The following is a 21,492-nucleotide window of genomic DNA, read 5'->3' on the forward strand; positions in this document are numbered from 1 at the left end:
TTTTTTTTTTTTTTTTTTTTTTTTTTTTTTTTTTTTTTTTTTTTTTTTTTTTTCCCCCCCCCCCCCCGCCCCCCCTAATTTTCTACAGAAAGTATGGTTGATTTATAAAATCTTTCTAGCTCTTCTTCTGGCTTGTTGTACTTTATTTGTTGTATTCTCCACCTCCTCGTTGAATTTATCCAAAATATAGTTTTGCTCCTCAACTTCAGTATTGATGGTTTCGCCAATTTGTCTCTGTCTTGAAATCATCATTCTCAAATGCTCCAACTCTTTATCCTGATCTTTTTGAATTTGTACTTGATGTTGTAATAGTTCGCGGTTGTTTAGTGATATTGTCTCCTCTGTCTCCGTTGCCAGATTTTTTTTGGATCCTCCTCCTCCTCCTCCTCCAAGAACTCTTCTCTCTGTATTGTTGTCCCTAGGTTTAGAATGCTCGTAAATCTGTAATTGATCTAGTATATTCTGAAGCTGAGTTACCAATGCTTTCTTTTTCAGCGTTTCCTCTTTATTGTCTCCGCGGACAGCTTTGGAAAGGTTGTCAATTGTTGGTTGATAGCTATTTCGCATTCTCTCCTTTAGTCTCACCAAATTGACATTTTTCTCATCACCAGCGCTTTCATTAATCAAATCGTTTTTCAATTTTCTATATATCTCGTACCAATTATCATTGGTGATTTCTGGCTTATCTTGAAATCTGAAATTTTTTGGCAATTGTAAAAAGCAAAGAAACTCGGGTTCATTGTGCAAAGATTTATCGCAAATCATGTTGTTGAGAAACTGGGCCAATTCACGTTTTCTTTCCTCCACCACATGCCCCTTGTTGAGCCAATTTATTCTCTTGCCTGGTAATAGGTGAGGAAAATCCTTTTGATTAATCCCAAGATGATGGCATAGTGAAGAAACCAAATGATTAAAATCAGAATATCTTCTTTTGATCAGATATGAGCGAAGCGGTAGCTTTATATCTATTTGGTAGTATGTTGATCCATCTATATCTATTTCCGAAGGGATTGTTATCGACATAAGTAACAGGTTATAAAACAAAAAAAAAGAAGTAGTCTTGTTTAATAAACGATTTATTATCAAGCTCTACTTTACCTAATAAAGTGGAATACCTGTCTTTTTTTTTTTCCAATGTGATTGATACCTATTTATTTTTGATTGATACCCATTTATTTTTGATTGATACCTATTTATTTTTTTTCATTTAAACTCGATTACCTTTTATGTGTGAATGAAACATTTGCAGTTTTATAAACAAAACTTATTTTCGGAGAATTGGCAATGCAATATATCCAGCTGAGTTGAAAGACAAGAGAGAAAAAAGAATAAGAAAAGAGAAGAGAGAAAGAGTGAATGAGGAAAAGAGGGAATGAGGGAAAGAGGAAAAGAGGAAAAGAGTGTTGGAAAAGAGTGTTGGAAGAGTGAAAGATAAAAAAAGTGTATGAAAAGAGTGTATGAAAAGAGTGTAGGAAGTGTATGAAGAGTGTATGAAAAGAGTGTAAGATAAAGACAGGTGCTTATTACTTGTATCGGGTTCTTTTTTTTTCCACTTCTAATTCCAATTAAACCCGTCTTACTAGTTAATGGTACTCCACTATCTCGCTTCGCCAGATAGTGTTTCTATGTAGTCAATGGTGCTCCACTATCTCGCTTCGCCAGATAGTGTTTCTATGTAGTCAATGGTACTCCACTATCTCGCTTCGCTCGATAGTTTTCTATGTAGTCAATAGTACTCCACTATCTCGCTTCGCTCGATAGTGTTTCTATGGTGCTCCACTATGGTACAACATACACTACTCGATAGTGTATGTTGTACCAAGACGATTTCCAAAAGATATGTATTCACGTGAGAGTTACCAAATAGGAGTCGTCATCATTTTTTCTGCTTTTATTTATCAGTGGTGAGCAACATCGAGTTGGTACAAGGATATAATTTTCATGATTGCTGCGAATTAAATTTAATTAAGGGGACAAAATTTAATTTATAAAAGCAAAGTATATCTTTAAGCTAGTTACTAGCAATATATATATATCGCTGACACCAGAACCAGTGACAATGTCAAGGTACAAGGCCACTGATAATGACGAGGAGTCTCGTCGGGCTCGATCTAATGGTGAGCATAGTGCGACGCCTGTGAATGGGGATGATAGGCACTATGGAGATAGAGAGAGGCACTATCAGGATAGAGATAGGCACTATAAGGATAGACAGCGTCTACGCGAAATAGAGCCAGAACCTATTCCACTGGACCTAGTTCCGCGCGAAGACTTGGCGTCATCAGCAGCAGGATTAGAGTCACAACCACTACTTGATCCAGATGACCCACAAGTTTCTCCATTGAATTTGGAAAAGATCAAAATCTTGAAATTTACACAATTAGTATTGGTAATTATCAATTTGCTCCTTTTTATTGTATTGTTACTGAGTGAATTCTTTGCAATTCCAGGTTTCAATAATCGGGGCAAGTCATTTTTGGAGATGGATTTAGCTTTGATTTGTTTGTTTTTTAACCTGGTTAATAATATATTCTTTGTTGTTCCGTCTTATTACGAACGAGTTATGGGATATATTGTTTCTGGTTTCTTATTGTTTGACTTAGTTTTGGTATTGATTGTTGAGGAAACAAGACAATTAATGGGCTTATTAGGATGTTTGTTGATATTGTGGACATGTTTAAACTCAACATTTAACTCATTGATTGATTATTGGGTGGAAAAGGGTCGCCATTATCAAGAAATCAGGTTAACTGGAAGAATTGAAAAACGGAAATCAATTACTGAATTAGGAATCATCATGGTCAAGGTTTTGTTTGAGGTTTTCATTCTTTGGACTATTTGGTGTATTAGTTTGACTTTATGGTTGAGTTGCTTCGATAAGCATGAAAAACCGTGGGGCAAATTGGTTCCGGTTGATAATAATCAATTTAGAGTACATTTGGCATGTTTTGGAGATGTTCACAAGAAATCTGAACAGCCCATTATCTTAGTTGAAGGAGGCCAAACTACTTCAAGTGAAGTGTTTCAAGAGTGGATCGAAGAGTTGTTTCAACTAGGCAAGATTGAGAGATATTGCATATGGGACAGACCAGGATATGGATGGTCAGATTCTGCCCCACCACCCGATTCTATAGGTATTATAACCGAGTACTTGTCGGAAGCATTGCAAACAGAAAAAATTGAAGGACCATTCACTGTTGTTGGCTTTGATATTGGTGGCTTATACGCAAGGATGTTTTCGAGTAGACATCGAGCCCAAATACATTCGATTTTGTTTGTTGATTCGTGGTCTCCAGATTTGTTAAAGAAATGGCCATTTAGTGGTAGTGGGAAGAAAAACGAGTCTACAAAAGTATTTAAAAACTCTTTGGAAGTGATGGATAACATTACAGGATTCAAGCTTTGGATGAAAGGATTTATTTCACCATTGGGTATTATTCCAAATTTGCATTGGTTCTTGCATCCAATGAGGTATTCTAGCAAGAGCAGAATATTCGGTAGGGATATGTACTATAGTTCAAGGTACATTAGAGCTAGGTGTCAGGAACAACTAATACTGAGTATTTTGTCCTATAATGAAATAAGAGAAGCTGATATTAATGAAATACCAGTTGGGGTCATATCATCGGACTTTATGATCAAGAAATCGTTGAATTGGGGTAAATGGCAGAGAGAAATTAGTAAATTGAGTTCAAAGACCGCAGAGTGGGTTATTGCTGAAAATAGTGACCATTTCATATGGAGAAGCCCCAAGGGTAGAAAACAATTGCAGGATTTATTATTAAGACTAATTGGGGAGCAGGAATATTGAAGCTTGAAGATGCAAGGTGGAAAAAAAAAAAAAAAAACTTTATACTGAGAGATGAAATAAACTATCGAGCAAAGCGAAATAGTCTATATTTACGCTCTTTTCTTTCTATAGACTATTGAGCGTTTTTTAAGGGTCGTTCTTCAAGCTGCACTCTCTCTTCTTTCTATATACTATTGAGCGTTTTTCAAGGGTCGTCCTTCAAGCCGGACTAACAGTCTCTTTTTCTTTCTCCCCACTCTCTCTCTCTCTCTCTTTCTCTTTCTCACATACCATCGATATTCCTTATTGTATCACACAAACTTGCCCCTTTTTTTTTTTTAGTATGAGAAAAAAAAAAAGAGAAATCCGCTTTAGCCAATACACACTACATTCTCCTCTCTCTCACAAGGCAAAATAAAGTCCTTCCTAGTGTGTTTTACCTCTGTCTCGTCCGATCCTACATATCTCACTCACATGGTGTGTGTGGTATACGGCAGTAGTTCTTCTTTCCAACCGCGCCTCTGAATACTCCCCGGCGGGTGACACCTCTAGGAACTTATGAAGTTACACGTAGATGTATTATTTCTCTCTCTCTCTCTCTCTCTCTCTCTCTCTCTCTTTCTCTCTCTCTTTCTCTTTCTCTTTCGCTTTATATGGTTTTTGATTCACGATATAAACTTTGTGTTTATTTATAACCTTTTTACTCCAACGTTACTACAGTATCGTACTGGTAATAAAGTTGTAAGTTAATATTAGCAAACAAAATCATTTATCTTTTTTCTACTGTTCTTAAATACACTAAACAGAATCATTATTTGACTAAGTGTCAACCACTGCCGCTAGCATTCGTCAACTAATAAACAACATCGTCATTATCCACAGCGTCAACAACAACAACTACAACAAGAATAACAACTACAACAAACCACGACGACTATAACAACCACGACAACCTACAACACCTATAGCTACCATGCCAGATTGTCCCTCGGTTGTTTCGAGAGATCATATACCACAGTTTCAAAGCAGAATGCTAATCACTAAATCAAATGCTTCTAATATACATTCTTCAGCTAGTTCAAGTAGTTCTTCCTCGCCTGTTACCACATCAACAGACACCAATTTTTTATCACCAAATATAGGTGATAATATTAGTCGCATGGCACAGCAGCACCCACAATCACAACAGCACCGTCCACCACCAATAGCGGCGGCTGGTGCTACTGGTAGTAGCAATGGTGGTAGTGCTGCTGCTGCTGCTGCTGCTGCTACTGCTACTACTACCACTACTACTACCACTACTGCCGCTGCCTCCTCCGCCGCTCCTGCCCCCGTTGCATCGTCGTCATTTTCCTCAAACAATCCCTTCAGTCAGCCTGCTTCTCCGCATCAAGCATTTAGTCTTAATAATTCAAGCTCGACTGGTAGAAAAGCATCATTTGGATTACATTTTCTTAGTAATTTTAGTATGCGATCACAATCCGATACAGCAACACCCGTATTGGCACAACCACCACCACCACCACAACAACAACATCAACAACAACAACTTTTGCAACAACCGGTACACCTTCAAGATCAAACAGCACAACAAGATTTCTCATTTTTACCTCCTCAACATCGATATATTCAATCAATGCAACAACCGTTGATGTCCAATAGCCCCACTATTGGTAATATAAATAGCTATGCTGAAGACAATATCAATGACACGACATCTACTCCATTCTATGAAACTCACGAGAGTCTTCAACAAGGAGAACCAGATCAAACTTTAGATACTGTTCCAGCTAATCTGCAGCACCAAGAGCCATTATCTACTCAATCAGCATCTATTTTACAAGAAGATAATATGATTGATTTTGAGTCTAATTCAGAGTATGTTTCACTTTTGCATCCACCGCAAGAAGCTACGGCAGCTGCCACAGCGACTGCAACTGCAACGGCAGCGGCAGCGGCAACAACAACAACTATAACGACAACTGCATCATCATCAGCCGAGGCGGAGAAAATGAATAATGGTAGAGATAAAGACGGATTTTTTTCCGTTCGTTTGACACCTTTGATTGACCATTCTTCTTCTTCTTCCGGTTTATACTTTTCACCCGTCATTCGTAAAGTTAAACCCAAGGGAAGTTTGAGTATAGGTCGATATACTGAGAAGAACAAAGCGGCAGCTCATGCAGCTCAGGGCTCCTCAGCACCGATTGTATTCAAATCAAAAGTTGTCTCGCGTACCCATGCCTTACTAGATTGCAATGAAGAAGGACAATGGTTTCTTAAGGATTGCAAGAGTTCACTGGGAACTTTTTTAAACCATATTAGATTATCCCCAGCGTCACAAGAATCTACATTGATGCCAGTTATAGATGGCGATATTATACAATTGGGTATGGATTATAGAGGCGGCACTGAAGAAGTTTACCGTTGCGTTAAAATGAGATGTGAGTTCAACAAGAGTTGGCAGAGAAAAGTGAATCAATTTAATTTAGAAATTCATAAAAAGTTCAAGAATTTGAATCTTCAAGGAGACGAGTCGACAGACACGTCCAATGTTAATATGAAGGGCTCTGGGGGTAATGGAAGCATGGATGCATCTAATAGTGAGTGTGCCATTTGTTTAATGCAGGTTGAACCATGTCAAGCATTGTTTATAAGTCCATGTTCCCATTCCTGGCATTATAAATGTATTAGACCAATTATTATCAAGAGCTATCCTCAGTTTTATTGTCCCAATTGTCGAACAATGTGTGACTTGGAAACAGATATAGAAGATGATTGATGTTAGGAGAAGGAGAAGGAGAAGGAGAAGTGGTGGTGATGGTGGTGGTGAAGGCAAAAGGTGCAGTCATTGATTTTTTTTTTCATTTTGAATTTGCTTTTATAGGTGTTAGCTATGTGATAAATATAAACAAAATTATCTCAGTTGGTTTATACAATTTATTCAACAATGTTTATATATACCTGGATGTAGATATACATGCAAAGAGATAGAGGGGTTTATACAGATGTGAAAGAAAAAAAAACTTATTGCTAGAAAAATCTAATATATATTAAGTGAGCATCAATAAACTATAAGACTTAAAATAACAAAGCAGCAGCACCAATCAAAGCAGCACCAACTTGCAATTTGTTACCAGCACCTTCAATTGGAGCAATGGTATTGTTAGAAGCAGGAGTTGATGATGGAGCAACTGAAGAAGATTCAGCAGCGACAGTTGTTGGTTGGGATGGGGCAACTTCAGCTTCAGTTTCAGTAGGAAGTGGGCAGTAAGTGGTGTAGATGGTGTCATATTCAGTGACAGTGGTCAAACCAGTGGTAACTGGAAGAGCAGTACATTTGTTGTCTTCACATGAAGTGATTGTGATAACAGTTGTAGCGATTTCGTGAACAGTTGAGTTGTATGAAGCTAAAGCTGAACCAGTAACAGCGGCTAAGACGGCGACTTTTGAGAATTGCATTGTTAAGTATTAATTTATTAAGCGAGTGAATAAAAGGTTTGACTGTTTGATAAAGTGTAAAACAAATAAAAAAAGAAGGAAAAAAAAGGTAAAAAGAAAAAATAAGATTACAATAATCTCTTAACAAGAAGGAGATCTAGCTGTCTTTTTATATTATTTGCAGCTTACTAACAAAAGATTCACATTGTTCAAGAAAAGCTTGTTAAACTTACGATTAGGAAAAATTTTTACAACTCATTGACTAAATGTTAGTTCATTGCTTTATTAAACATTCACTGAAACACAAAGCACACATTCCCAACAACAACAATAACAAAAACAAATGTATAATAATGAATAATGTTTAAAAAAAAAAATTTTTGATTGAAAAATAGTGCACGACCCTTAATAAAATTAGTCTTTTATTTGCTACTCTTTTTATCGGCTATGGGAACTTTGCATGTTATCGGGATATGTATCTACCAAAATTAGTAGCCGCCACTATATTATATGCAGGTTCCTGTGCTTATGGGCCACTACATTTTCTCGTGTCGAAGGTGACATAACAACATGTACTGCATACACGCTACAGATTTATCTTTTTGTATGAGATACTTGCTCTGAATAGGGAAACAGCATTTCCCAATATAGATTTTTTAGAGCCAAGGAGCCTGTCATCTAAATATAGCAAGTTAAATCTAAGGAGATAAATTTTTTTTTTGGTGTTAATAGGAGAGTTATCAGTTTTCAAATAGGGTCGGAATCACAACACAAATATTAACATGGGATATGAAATAAGTATTAAAAAAAATAGTCAGTAGGAGTAAGCAGAACAGTACAAAGAATAAAATGAACACAACTCCAATTGAGATGAGCCCTCATCTGATTTGCTCTATATACCATAAAAGATAAAGCAGTGGGTGATGACAAATCGAATTAACAAGAAAATTAGAGAGAGGTCAGGGACTCGCGGAAAATAGCGATGCTTTCAAGAGGTATACAGCGTTTTAGTAAAATGTGTCTAACTAATTTATTTGATTTAAATTTCGGGTTTGGAGGAACTTATTGCTAGTACGTTTTTTTTTTTTGTTTTTCTTTGTCTTTGTTATTGCTGATAATGCCGCAAAAGAAAATCAGAATGCAAATGTAGCAAGTAAGGTCTTCATGTGAGGGGGTGGCATGAGCTGAGAGGGAGCAGGACAAACAATCAAACCACATGCATCGTTCCTTAGCAAGAAAACCTTTAAAGTTACCAACGGCTTTTGCTCTTCCCTAATGGGAAGGAAAAAAAAAAGAAAGAAAAAAAAAACTTTTTGATTTTATTAATTGAGGTATCATGAGATCATTTATCTTCTTTGTCTTTACAACCTACTATTACAATTAGAACAAGCCATGTTGCACATCGAGGCTGTGACATTTGATATAGATCTGTGTTATTTATAGTAGCAATGGATGGTTGTAATGTCACCTATTCATTTTTTTCAACTTTTCTTTTTTTGTCACCGCATTGATGTGCAGAGGAGAGTGGAGAAGGCACAGATTCTCTTTGTTCTCATATGACATCTCAATTTTATGTGAATTATAAACCTAACTCTTCGATCTGATAGAAAAGGAAATGCTTTTTCTCCAAAAAATGTTAAAAATGTTGAATAACAGAAAATAAATCAACACAATCGAAGATTAGTACTTTAAAAAAGCCTACAATTAGCTTTTTAGTAAAAGATATTTCAAGTGTCAAAATTGGCATTCAACATTGTCCACAATCCAGTACCATTCTGGGATATTATGATATATCATCACAAACTCTCACAGTGAATAAAGAAAACACTTTACTATCAAGCGCCCGCCTTCCTTCCCCCACCCAGTTATGATTTTTACATGTAGAGCCTTATGAGAAAAATGTTAATAATATTAATTAAGTGTTCAGGTCGAATATCAAGAATAGACAAAGCGTCTCATTTTTGTAACTCCATATAAGTTTGCCTCACCCTCCGTCTTTTTTGTCTCTAATTTGTGGCCCAATCTAAGAAAAGGAAATAAATTGCAAATGTTTGCAGCTAATTTCATATATTGCGTAGCTTATTTGTTTTGTTTTCAATATTTTTTTTAAAAATGTATTGAGTTGTGTTTAAGTGGAATGCTTACTAGCATCATTTCAGCAGCTATGCCCATTGGAAAAAGTCATGCCTATTCATCATTCATTTCTTCCGTCTTACATCTTTATTTGTCCAAAACCACTTGGTTTTGCACCCAATGTAGAAACGCCAATTCAAAAGATGCAAGACTCGAACTTTGAAAGGAAATAATTTTTTTTTTTGAGATTCCAAAGCGCGTTTTTGTTTCTCCAAATATTAATACTGAACAATATCGTTTCTCGTATTAAACGCGACAGGATGTGAATGAACGTTGGTTATGGAGAGATAAGAGAAAGGCGGCTGGGCCCAAAGTAGGCGGAACAGGGAGGAGAAAAAAAGAAATCGAGGAGTAAATCAAACTCGTGTTGTTTTGTGATTTCTTTGCTTGTTCCTATTCTACGCTTGTTGGAGAAAAATATATGTGAGAATTACAACTTCTATACTCTACAGGATCGTAAAATCGATACCTTGATTACTCAATTCTTCTAGATATCGTTACTCGGAAAAAAGAAAAGGCGAGCAATCATGATTGTTACTATTTTGCTTTTTAGTACTTTTATTGAGTTTCTTTGAAGGAAAAATGCAATTATTGATTGAATTGCACTTTTTGAACTTCTTACAATAATGTAGTAGAATTTTTGCCTCGTGCGAGCGTCAAATTAAATAACAAGATTTTTATATAGCAGCAGCAGCAGCGGCAGCAGTTGAGAAGTATATGTAATCCTAACAACCAAGCCCTATAAGGAATTGGAGGTGACAAGATAAACTTGTGTAGGTTAGTTCACATTTTAGCTTTTTTTTTCGATACCAATAATCTGTGTGAAGCTCGCCCTAGATGAGATTATATTTTGGTAATTTATTTTTTTTTCTTTTTTCTTTTTTTTTGGCTGCGAAATTGGACAAAATCTGGACCAAAATTGTAAATTACAGATAAAACTACTTGGATGATTGACTCTGATGAAATACGAAGGAGTACTGAAAATCGATGAGTACACCCTAATGAGTACACCCTAATGAGTACACCCTAATGAGTACACCGTAGAAAAAAAGAAAACAGCTTCTTCAAAGAGTAGAGTTGCAAAGTTCACAAGGCAAAATGGTATAAAGTATAGTGATAGAATGTCATGTTTATGAAATTTCTTCTATTCCCCTGAATCAAACTCCGAAAAAAAATAAAGGAGTTTAGAAAACAAACCCAAAGAATGTTTCCTAATGCAGTACACGGTCCTTTATCAAGATAACTCTCACACGAATATCCCCAAATGTATTAATGACCTTCTCGCTTAGATCACCAAGTGAGTTATATTTTTTTCCATTACTACAAGGCCAAAAATTCATTATAGCTTTCTATTAGCCCAAAAAAAGGTGTATTCCAAATTACTATTAATTATACTATACATCTATCCCCCCAAAAAAGAGAATAAAGACATACGTTTCCACAACAATTACCCTCCATCTCTTTCAATTCTTGTTCTTACCAACATTCGTAACCACCATCTACGACCAAATTGTGGCCTGTCGTGTATGAAGAGGCAGTATTAGAAGCCAAGTATAAAATGGATCCAACAAACTCCTTAGGTTCAGCCATTCTCTTCATTGGAATCTTTGATTCCCATTGTGTCTTCATTTCAGTATGACCACTGATGACGTTTCTTGTCAATGGAGTCAAAATGTATCCAGGTGACAACGTATTAACTCTGATATTGTACTTGGCCCATTCACAAGCTAATGATCGCGATAAATGTATAACTCCAGCTTTGGACATATTGTACATACACTGAGGCTGTGGGTCGTTAACAATAGTACCGGACATAGATCCAATCAAAATAATTGAGCCACCCTTATTGTGAGCAATTAATGGTCTTGCAAATGCTTGAGAAACATAGAATGCACCTAAACCGTTAACTTTCATTATGGATTCGGCATTTGCAGCTGGGTACTCTTCAGCGGGAAAGTTTTCAGCATAACCAGCCGAGTTTATCAAAATATCAGCTACATTGTTGTGATGTTCATTGATTGCCTTGAATGTCAACTCCACCGATTCGGCATCACCAATGTTGCATGACCAAGCACTAACTTGACCAATAGCCGATTCATTTTTACCCTTCATGTTTTCTTCACCCCATATCAATATATCTTTTGCTGATTGTTGAGTTCTTTCCAAATTTATATCAATTAATGCGATATCTGCACCTTTAGCTAAAAGTGCTCTTGCAACTACTGCGGCCAAGCCACCAGACCCACCAGTTAAAATAGCTAGTCTTCCATCTAATCTATATGATGGAACAATGTTGTCGTACGACCAATATGTTGATTCTGATGCCATTTTGGGGAGGAAAAGTGGGGAAAAAAAAACCTATATTAATGTGTTGAGTTACTGTATGCTATGTATACAGTAATCACAGTGTAAATAAAAAAACTCGTTGGTGTGAAAAGCGAAAGGAAAATATAAATATATATATGTGTATATATATTTTTTTATCTATCTGAGACTGATAGTAGTAGATATATAATCCAATTTCAAGTCTGGAGATAGAAAAAGAAGAAAGAAACTAAAAAAAAAAAAAACAACTAAAAGATAACACAGAATCTGGGAAAGAGGGAGAAGAAGAAGCAAGTTATCGTTGAATTTATATACTTTCTCTCCGCTGTCAAAAATAACACCCCCCCCTCCTTTCTCTTTTATTTATCGTCAGCTATTGTTTTTTAGTGATTATTAGCTAAGTTAGTTTATACTTTATCTATCCCTGTCCTCTTGGAAAATGAAAACTTTGGGATGAATTATTTATGTACGAATAGTAAGTGGTAGTGAATCTATGAAATCGTATGCAGTTTCAGACCCACACGCCTACAGCTCATTACAGCTCATTACAGCCCCAAACCAACAACTGCGGCTAAATTTAATTATTTGAGAGAGTCTATTGTTACTCTTATACACACCCACTCACCCCCCCCTCGCGCACCCCCCACGGTGCTCCCGTCTTTGTCTCAACGTCTTTTACCCGCCTACCACCCCCTTTAACTACTCTTCCAGAAGTACTCTACAACACCGGATTCATGACAAGGACCCCTGGGTGAAAGAAGTCACCCAATCCTACTTTTGTCCATCCTTTTCTATATTAAGTTTTCAAATCACGAGCTTATAGTTTCTTTCTCCTTTGTCACTTCTCTCGACTACTTTTTTTTTTGTGGGATATATAAAAAAAAAAAGGCTGTTCGGAGAGATACAATTTGTTAATTATGTATGTATGGATTTGCAACATAAATAATAGTAGAGGTAGTCTCGGAAGAATTTAAGGGCAGCAGGCATGAACACTATATACAGAATAATCTATTTTTATACAATAACAATAATTTAGAGCTCTAACCGAGATTGAAAATAAAAAATAAAAAAGAGTGGATGAATTGAAAAAAAGGGCATCAAAAAGAAGATGACATTGTGGTGAGAAAAGTTCATCTCCTAACACTCCTCTAAAGCAAGCAAACAAAGCCACCAATGTTTATTATCAATTATTCAGCACATTTTGTTTCCGTTTCTTTTATTGTCTTTGCACACTTTCTTTCTTCCCCCCCCCTCCCACTAAATCTCTGTATCAAAAAAAAAAAAAAAAAAAAAAAAAAAAAAAAAAAAAAAAAAAAAAAAAAAAAANCCCCCCCCACAAAAAAACAAATAAAAAAAAAAAAAAAAAAAAAAGAAAAGAGAAAAAAGAAAAAAGAAAAAAAGAAAAAAGAAAAAAGAAAGAATCTAAAGGGATTAAAGTTTTTACGATGAGGTCTTTGATGTATGTATAGTTACAGTTGCAAATCATACATACATGCATACATTTCCTTTTTACTTCGTCTTGTTCCAAAATTATAACCGAACAAAAAAGAACTTATCAAGAATCAGTAATTTTCATCAACTTCTAAGTTCCAGAGCTTCTGTTACAAAAATATCTTGTCTTTTTCCCTATGAGGTTGTTATTTTTCTCTTTTTCATGTAAGGAGACGCATGTTTATGACTTCATTAAACATGTATGTTTCAGTGCGTTGTTGGCTATTATTGACACATTCCACATGTATAGTTTCCTCCTTTCTATTGAAAACTAGTAGTATAAGTGCCAAAAGCTTGTGTTTGTTATGTTTAGTTTTCGTCTTAATCTTTCTAATACCAATTTGTTATTAGTATTGATCATACGAAGAATGAGAAATTCATTGAAATTAATAGTCTCTTGATTTTTTTGAATACTTCAATAGGCTAGTCTCTTGACTCGAGAAGGTTTTTAATAATTAATCACCTAATTTTTTTTTTTTCACTAAATTCAACTCCACTTTCTAGATCAGCAGGAACAACAACCTTCCACACTGTAGTCCTTGTATTTATCACGTGACCTAATATATGCCGCTAGTAATAAAAAAATAATTTGGCCCTTTTTTCTTTCTCAAGAGACAAAAAACCTGAAAGGCGCTAAGCTCTTTATGCGCTTATCCAAAAAAAAAACAAAAAAACGGCATTAGTCAGATATTTGTGGGGGTAAGGAGAGATTAATATAAAAACACATTGGTTTTGGCCAAAACTTAGTTACTCACTTTACTCATTGAGTACCTTAAAGCAAATATATATCTACAGGGAAAATGTCAGTTACAATTAGACCAATTGAAGCCAAAGACAAGGAAGAGTGGCTCAATCTTTGGACAGGTGCAAATGGTTATATTGAGTTTTACAAGTCTCAGGACAAAATAACACCAGAGATATCAAATGCTACATTCGATAGGTTTCTTGACGCTAATACCCCAATGTACTCAGCAGTTGCCGTTGATGATTCAACTGGTAAAATAATTGGGTTCGCCAATTATTTAACTCATTTGAATACCTGGACAATTGAAGATACCATGTATTTGAATGATTTGTTTGTTTCACCCGATAATAGATTAAAGGGAGTAGGCAGAAAATTGATTGAATATGTATACAAAGAAGCAGATAGATTGAATTGCGGAAAATGTTATTGGTCTACTCAGTTTGAAAACCATAGAGCCCAGCTCCTATACACCAAAGTCGGTGTCAAAAGTGGTTTCTTGACCTACTTTCGTCCATCATAAGAGAGAGAGAGAGAGAGAGAGAGAGAGAGAGATCTGATAAGATAAAGGAAAAAAAAAAGATTGAAAACTTTTTTTCTTTGTTTTTTTTGTCCGAGCAATATACACGACTAATATGTTATAGGTTTTTCCTCTGTGCTGTTATTTCAACTTGTTTGAATTTTAATATCGTTTAAGAACAAGCCGCCCCCCCACTTCTCTTTCTTTGCCTTTTGCCCGTTATCTGATAAGCAACAGCCTGATTTGCGGCTTTTCTTTTTTCTTTTCTTTCTCCGGTTTTCGTGACTGTGAAGGTTTGGTTACAGATGAACTTTATTAGAAAATTTATAGGGACAACTACGACGGATGAAGTTGCCCTGCTTCCTTCAGGTAAACTTTTTCTCACGCGATCAAAACAGTCACCTAAAGGTGCAATTGAATGTCTTTATAATGACGCATTTGCCTCGATAAAACAAACAAACACACCGTTTCTTTATCAGTTGAGTATAATCAAAGTTTATCAGGAAGGCGAGAGTGAGTTTGGTAGCAATTCTGGATTTGACGAGGACGAGGATGAAGATGATGACGATGAAAATGGAGGTAGTTTGGGAGGCGTTGTGGCTTCCGGACGTTCGTCTAGTTCGTTATTGTCCAACTCACATTTCGATTCCAGCAACAACTCTAAAGATGAATGGATTTTCCCCTTGAATGAAGAGTTGAAAATCTTCAAATACGAGAAACTGGATGGAACCAGAGCAATTGCATGGAATGACTTGAATGGAGATTTGGGTGACAGATTTGAGTTTATTGTTGATGAAGATATAAGAATAAGCGATTTCGATCTGTTTGTGGTGACTATCTACAAGTGTCTTTATGAGAACAAGTATCAAGAAAGTTCAATGAGATTGAATGGTATGAGTAAATTGAAGGAGTTTGTGTATAGCCCAAAGCAGGAATTGTTGAATTTCGATGATCTGGAAAATTCGGAAAATTCTGGTGATGATTATGAAGAAGAAGAGGAAGAAGAGGAAGAAGAAGAAGAAGAAGAGGAAGAAGAGGAAGAGGAGGAAGAGGAGGAAGAAGAGGACGAGGAAGATGAGGAAGAAGAGGACGAGGAAGACGATGGTGAAGATGATGTAGATGAGGAAGAAGAAGAGGAAAGGAACAATGAGACATACAAGGATCAAAAAGAGCAATTATCCAAGCATGATACCGATAGTGCTAGTACTAGCGAAAAAGAGAACAGCGATGTGGAACCAATAGGAAAAGTTGTTTACTCAACGAAAAAGTTTACCCTACATTTATTTGACTCCACGACTGGATCGTTTCATTTAAAAAGCTCGTTTCCCGAATTGAAATTGATAGACTTGAGCAAATGGGAGTATACTTTATACATCAAAGGAGAAAATGGGATCAAGATTAATAATATATTGAGCAGGAACATGAATCCCACATTTAATTTTGAACATTTGTCATTCATTTTTAATCATTATTCTGTTTCTCAAGATGGCGTTACTGCCAACTCATGGTTACTCAAATTTCATATTTTTAATGACTTGGTGAATTTTCAAAATAAGTTCTTGACACTAATGTACGAAACGTTGAATAAAAAGAAATTTGGTGACCAATCCGAACAAGACTATATTGTTGATGCATTTTCTCATTTAGATGTGAGTAGCGAGGATGAAGAAGAGGTGAAGAAAATTGCAGAAGAAGAAGAAGAAGAAGAAGAAGAAAATGAAGATGAAAAAGAAGAAGATAAAGACGAGGAGGAACCCGAACATGAGGCTGAAGAATTCAACGAGGAGCTCAACAATTTTAAAAAAAAGAATAGAAATACATATTTAGCTGTTGGCTACAAAGGTCGCACATTTGTTGCTCGAGGTGATAAAATAGGCGTTTTCAGCCAGGGAAACAAAAATTTGAACTATGAAGTTACAATAAATAACGTATCTGACTTGAAAGGGAACCCTCTCGACCCGAAAAAAATGTTGCTTCATCAAGAGGACCAGTACTTGGTTCTATCTAACCCAGCGTTAAACGACAAAGCCCTTTACAAAATGGATCTCAATCGTGGTAAAGTAATTGAAGAATGGCAAGTTTCCGAGACCCTCCCCCTCAAGTCGTATGCCCCAACATCCAAGTTTGCACCGATGTCGAATGAGCAAACCTTGACTGGTATATCTTCCAACAATTTATTCACTATTGATCCACGACTTGCTGGTGTCAAGTTGGTAAATGATCATACCCACAAGGCATACAAAACTACAAATAATCAATTTCAGACTTTGGCAACAACAGAAAAAGGTCACCTTGCGGTGGGTTCAGCAAAAGGTGACATTAGATTATACGATAGATTAGGTATCAATGCAAAAACCGCATTACCTTCACTTGGTGATCCGATTTTGGGACTTGACGTGTCCAAAGATGGTAGATGGATTTTGGCTACTTGTAAAACATATCTTTTGTTAATTGACACGAAAATTGGTTCAGGTCAAAAAAATGCTGGAAAATATGGGTTTGAAAAATATTTTGATATAGATAAGAAACCTACACCTCGAAGGTTGGCATTACAACCAGAACATGAAGCATTCATAACCAAGCAAAATAACAAGAGTGAAGTCAGTTTTACCCCAGCTTATTTCAACACTGGTATCGACAAAAGAGAAACAAGCATTATTACCTCTACTGATAACTATGTCATTACTTGGTCACTTTCCAAAGTATTGAGAAATCAAAAGAATCCCTACCAAGTGAAAAGGTACAGTGAAAAGGTCATTGCTGATAATTTCAAGTTTGGATCTAACAACGAAGTCATCACTGCTTTTCAAGATGACGTATCGATGACAAGCAGACGTAATTTAGGAAATTTTGATAAGATTCTTAATACAGTATAGAAGAAAGTACGGAAGGAGATTTATATAGGGTTTTTTGTTCCTCTTTTTTTTATTTTTTATTATTTATTCTTTAGCATTATCTTAATATATACAAATTCATTTTTCTAAAAACACACACACATATCTATCGACACTATCTCGCTCTGCTCGATAGTGTTGGAACAAGCTAGTGTTGATGAGAGCTAGTCAGTGTGCTCCACTATCTCGCTCTGCTCGATAGTGTCGAGGTGTAAGCGGCCAACAACAAGAACATCCTTTTTTTCCCTACCAAAACTTAAAAGTCTCTTTCATTTCTTTGCCCCAGATTTTTCTAAACGCATTAAATTTTTGTATCCTTGTAGGTTTGAAATCGTGAATATCGAATTCCTTGGAATATTTGATTTCTGGAAACACCTGATCCATTGGGATACGGTTCACTCGTGCATGAATTCTCCTGACCCAATTATTAAAACCTGGAGATTCTATTAATAGTCTGTAGAGATATTCATGGATCGAGCGTGGTGGCGGTTTCATGATATATAGATTATGTAGATGTCATTGAAGAGCAAAGAGCGCTTATATGGGGACTACAGATGGCAAGAAGTTAAAAACAAGGCTCAAATATTGAAAGCAAAGGAGCTTTACTTTTCCATTTTTCTATTTTTTTTTTTTATTTTTTTTTTTTTTGGTACATTGATGTGAATAGATGATATTAGATATGAAGATATGTAGATTTGATACCTTCTCTGGAGATGGACCAATGATGGGGATCTTCAACCAATATTCGTATCTACAATGACTGAACCAACACCACTGAATCCAGTCGAGACTGTGTAAGCTTTCTCATTCTCCCAAATTAATCACTGTGCCAGAGCTTTATTAAGTTTAAGACATTTTTGTATTGTTAAAATGGTAGCACAGGAAATATTACTTGATCTGTCAATTTTGTAAACAATTTTTTATTTTGAGGTTCATTATAGAAACTAAAAATCTCAGCATAACAACATAATTTCATCGATTCAAGGGGTGTTGACTACCATAAGGTGACAAAAACCAGCTCATTTCTCGTTAACCAGGCTTTAACCATACACATAAATATTGGGTGACGATGTTAGAGGAAGAAGAGCTCACCATAGAAGAAATTGACTATGATATAGACGATGAACCTATACTAAATGCACATCATCACCTACATCAACAACAACGAGAGAGAGAAAGAGAGCGGGGGCAAGAACAAGTACAAGTACAAGAGCAAGAGCAACAACGGTTTTGCACTAGGTATACCCCAAAGCAACCAAGAACTAACGAAAATCACTTGTATCGGATATGCTTACCACCAGATAATAACATCACCAATCAAATAACTAATGAATTGTTTCAAGTCACTAGCAACTTGAGAACGAAGCAGCCGCAACAACAGAGAAATAATTCTCTTTTCTACAACAACGTATGGAAGATAGCGCAAGGCTTTGATATCAACAACAAGTTAGAAGAGACCGATTATGAGTTGGATGATGTTACAAGAACAAAAGTTTTCCAAAAGCGGTTTAAAAAACCGATTAATGATATAAATCCAGAGTTGGGTGCCTACTTTTCCCTCGATTCAGAAAATAAGGAGAATCCACCTAAACCTTATAAAGTAACCAAAAAGAAAACAAAACAAAGAAGCATACCCTTAATAGAAACCAATAACCTTCAAAAACGAAATCCAAATAACAAAAAGAAACTAATAGCCACCACCACCACCACCACCACCACCACCATCACTCCTTTGAGCTCACCTCAAAGGATATGCCAACCAAAACACCAATTTATTACACCTACAAAACCGTCATTGAACAAGGCGGAGAAGAAAATATTTTTAATTGAATCGCTGACTGGACTAGTTGCCGATGCGACAAGATTCGCAACAGAATTAAATGGGTCAAACAGTTCTGAGCTTCTTTATCCAGAAAATGAAAATGAGGTAATTCAAATACCAACAAATCGAGACAATGGGGATAAAACTGCAATTATTCGCATGTACAATATCAAAGCAAGCGAAAAAAACACTATAGAACATAAACATAATGGATTTTATTCTGAAAATGAGCTACAGACTTACCAATTGAAGCAACAACGCGAGCAAGCGGATCAGCAGGTCATATCAATATCGCAAGAGAGTAGTTCTAATAACGACGGAGTTCAGATCCTCTCACAATCCTCAATTGACAACTTGAAAAATACCGGAAAGAAACTGGTAAGATGGGCACCAAAGCTAGAGTGGTAATAAAAGAGTTAAGTACTATCAGTTAGAATAATAATTTTTTTTTTTCTTTCTTTTTTTTTTTTTTCGAGCCCACCGCCTCTTTTACAGCCACATCTGGTATATTAGGTCGTATAACGGCGCAAATAACTAGCGTGGCACAGTTTTAAAAGGCTGGAATATTGAATCACGATCCCATTAGTAGTAAGACACGTCTACTTTTCAATAGAACAACAACGACAACGACAACAACGACAACGACAACAACGACGACAACAACAACAACAACAACAACAACAACAACAACAACAACAACAACAAGAGGAGCAACAACAACAAAAACTCTGCTAATAAGTAAACTCAACCCCCAATCCGACACCTTGTAGTTTACCTGTTTAATCTTTTGCGCGTTGAAAATTTTAGTAGGTGGGAAAAAAAATGCATATATAAATATAGATGGACAACAAAGACTTTTGAAAATTATTACTAGAATACACATTTGAACCAGAAATCTTTATAGAAAACACCATATAGACAAGATGTCCACGTTTTTTGATGAAATGAAAAAGTCCTTTAGTGACGTTAAAGTGACAGAAGACAATAAAATTGATACCGCTGAGTTTTTAGAAGCGTCTGAATCACTCGTTAAGTTATTTGACCTCTTAGGATCATCAGCATTTGTTGTTGTTCAAAAGGATATGACCGGTAATATAATCAAAATCAGAACCAGGTTATTGCAGGATCCAATTAACTCATCTACGTTGCAGGGTTTGGTATTGTCCGAAGCTTCAACCAAAACGAAAACTGCTACTCAGGGATTACTATGGTTATCTAGAGGACTTCAATTCACCGCACAAGCAATGAGAGAAACTGTAGACCAACCAGATAAAGAGTTGACAGTGACTTTCACGGATGCATATGGGAAAACATTGTCCAAATACCATGGGATGTTGGTGAAGCCTGTATTCAAATTAGCCATGAAAGCTTGTCCTTACAGGAAGGACTTTTTTGCTAAATTAGGTGCCGATTCAGCAAAAGTTAAAGAGCAACTAATAGCTTGGCTAGAGGCTTTGGAGAAAATAGTACAGACTATAGTAGACTTTTTTGTATCTGGTAATTACGGTAAAGGTTTGTAAAGACAAAAATGATATATATACATATATGTAAATACATAAAATGAAAACGGTCTAACTCTTTATACTTCATTTTCTTCTTGCCCTATCTTTTTTGTAGCCTTCATCAACTCATGTAATTGACCAATTTGTTCGGGTGACATTTTATCCAATTCTTGTTTGCTGAGTTTCCCATCTAACCATTTCCCGCCGTCCAATTTCTTTAAGTAGTCCTGCCATTCAGTTAGGAATCCTACTATATGCAATGGGTTATCTGTTTTCTTATGATCTTTGAACTCCTTCTTCACGTATTGATCTCCAAAATGACGTAGCTCATGCGGTAACTTGTGAACATGAGCCCTCAAGATGGCACGGTATAGCACTAATGGTGGTAAAAGTGGCGACTGATTAGGCCTCTCTGGTCGACGTGGCCTCACCAATCGAGTTAGACTTTGTCTCATTTGCAGTTTTATTAGTGATGATTAGAATTTTACATGGAATTTTTCATAATAAAGATAGAACTGAAGAAAAGGTCCTGCATATTACATGAAGTTGTTGATATTGATTGATGAGCTATTGGCTCTTGACTCTTAGCCACCACCACCACCACCGTTGAAACTCAAGTATATGTATCAGACGGGGTTCGTGGATATAACCAAATATAGTAATAAGTCAGGTATTATACAATCTGTAAGGAAGCGTTTTATAGAAGAATGAATGGGTGCCAAGGTTTAGACGCATTTGGTTAAGTTCCCCATTGGAATGCAAAGCCAGTGAGTGCGAAGAAAAAGAGGATATCTCAAGCTTAATGGGGGGGGACCTACCAATTTACACCTTC

At 36.1% G+C, this 21,492-nt stretch overlaps 10 protein-coding genes across 10 annotated transcripts; 6 read left to right on the forward strand and 4 right to left on the reverse strand. All coding sequences in view use genetic code 12, as the record gives it.

The window, feature by feature from the left end:
- Window positions 1–102: 102 nt before the first annotated feature.
- KGF56_000062 (uncharacterized protein) lies at window positions 103–1,023 on the reverse strand (the record flags this gene model as incomplete). The annotated part of the gene is made up of 1 exon (XM_049326549.1): window positions 103–1,023. One exon carries the CDS (start codon window positions 1,021–1,023, stop codon window positions 103–105), a length of 921 nt encoding a protein of 306 aa, XP_049182820.1.
- A 1,036-nt stretch (window positions 1,024–2,059) lies between these two features.
- KGF56_000063 (uncharacterized protein) lies at window positions 2,060–3,811 on the forward strand (the record flags this gene model as incomplete). Its single annotated transcript, XM_049326560.1, has 1 exon — window positions 2,060–3,811. The coding sequence occupies one exon, from the start codon at window positions 2,060–2,062 to the stop codon at window positions 3,809–3,811; it is 1,752 nt and encodes a 583-aa protein (XP_049182821.1).
- A 952-nt stretch (window positions 3,812–4,763) lies between these two features.
- On the forward strand, window positions 4,764–6,572 carry KGF56_000064 (ubiquitin-conjugating protein; the record flags this gene model as incomplete). Its single annotated transcript, XM_049326571.1, has 1 exon — window positions 4,764–6,572. One exon carries the CDS (start codon window positions 4,764–4,766, stop codon window positions 6,570–6,572), a length of 1,809 nt encoding a protein of 602 aa, XP_049182822.1.
- Window positions 6,573–6,871: 299 nt separating this feature from the next.
- Window positions 6,872–7,252, reverse strand: KGF56_000065 (uncharacterized protein; the record flags this gene model as incomplete). The annotated part of the gene is made up of 1 exon (XM_049326582.1): window positions 6,872–7,252. One exon carries the CDS (start codon window positions 7,250–7,252, stop codon window positions 6,872–6,874), a length of 381 nt encoding a protein of 126 aa, XP_049182823.1.
- A 3,588-nt stretch (window positions 7,253–10,840) lies between these two features.
- ARD (Ardp) lies at window positions 10,841–11,692 on the reverse strand (the record flags this gene model as incomplete). The annotated part of the gene is made up of 1 exon (XM_049326593.1): window positions 10,841–11,692. One exon carries the CDS (start codon window positions 11,690–11,692, stop codon window positions 10,841–10,843), a length of 852 nt encoding a protein of 283 aa, XP_049182824.1.
- Window positions 11,693–13,980: 2,288 nt separating this feature from the next.
- HPA2 (D-amino-acid N-acetyltransferase) lies at window positions 13,981–14,445 on the forward strand (the record flags this gene model as incomplete). The annotated part of the gene is made up of 1 exon (XM_049326604.1): window positions 13,981–14,445. The coding sequence occupies one exon, from the start codon at window positions 13,981–13,983 to the stop codon at window positions 14,443–14,445; it is 465 nt and encodes a 154-aa protein (XP_049182825.1).
- A 302-nt stretch (window positions 14,446–14,747) lies between these two features.
- On the forward strand, window positions 14,748–17,318 carry VID27 (Vid27p; the record flags this gene model as incomplete). Its single annotated transcript, XM_049326615.1, has 1 exon — window positions 14,748–17,318. One exon carries the CDS (start codon window positions 14,748–14,750, stop codon window positions 17,316–17,318), a length of 2,571 nt encoding a protein of 856 aa, XP_049182826.1.
- A 1,087-nt stretch (window positions 17,319–18,405) lies between these two features.
- Window positions 18,406–19,566, forward strand: KGF56_000069 (uncharacterized protein; the record flags this gene model as incomplete). Its single annotated transcript, XM_049326626.1, has 1 exon — window positions 18,406–19,566. One exon carries the CDS (start codon window positions 18,406–18,408, stop codon window positions 19,564–19,566), a length of 1,161 nt encoding a protein of 386 aa, XP_049182827.1.
- A 515-nt stretch (window positions 19,567–20,081) lies between these two features.
- HET1 (Het1p) lies at window positions 20,082–20,678 on the forward strand (the record flags this gene model as incomplete). The annotated part of the gene is made up of 1 exon (XM_049326638.1): window positions 20,082–20,678. The coding sequence occupies one exon, from the start codon at window positions 20,082–20,084 to the stop codon at window positions 20,676–20,678; it is 597 nt and encodes a 198-aa protein (XP_049182828.1).
- A 59-nt stretch (window positions 20,679–20,737) lies between these two features.
- KGF56_000071 (uncharacterized protein) lies at window positions 20,738–21,115 on the reverse strand (the record flags this gene model as incomplete). Its single annotated transcript, XM_049326649.1, has 1 exon — window positions 20,738–21,115. The coding sequence occupies one exon, from the start codon at window positions 21,113–21,115 to the stop codon at window positions 20,738–20,740; it is 378 nt and encodes a 125-aa protein (XP_049182829.1).
- Window positions 21,116–21,492: the final 377 nt, after the last annotated feature.

The sequence above is a fragment of the Candida oxycetoniae genome (assembly GCF_023343755.2).
Source record: "Candida oxycetoniae strain CBS 10844 chromosome Unknown scaffold41, whole genome shotgun sequence".
Classification (NCBI taxonomy): Eukaryota; Fungi; Ascomycota; class Pichiomycetes; order Serinales; family Debaryomycetaceae; genus Lodderomyces; species Lodderomyces oxycetoniae.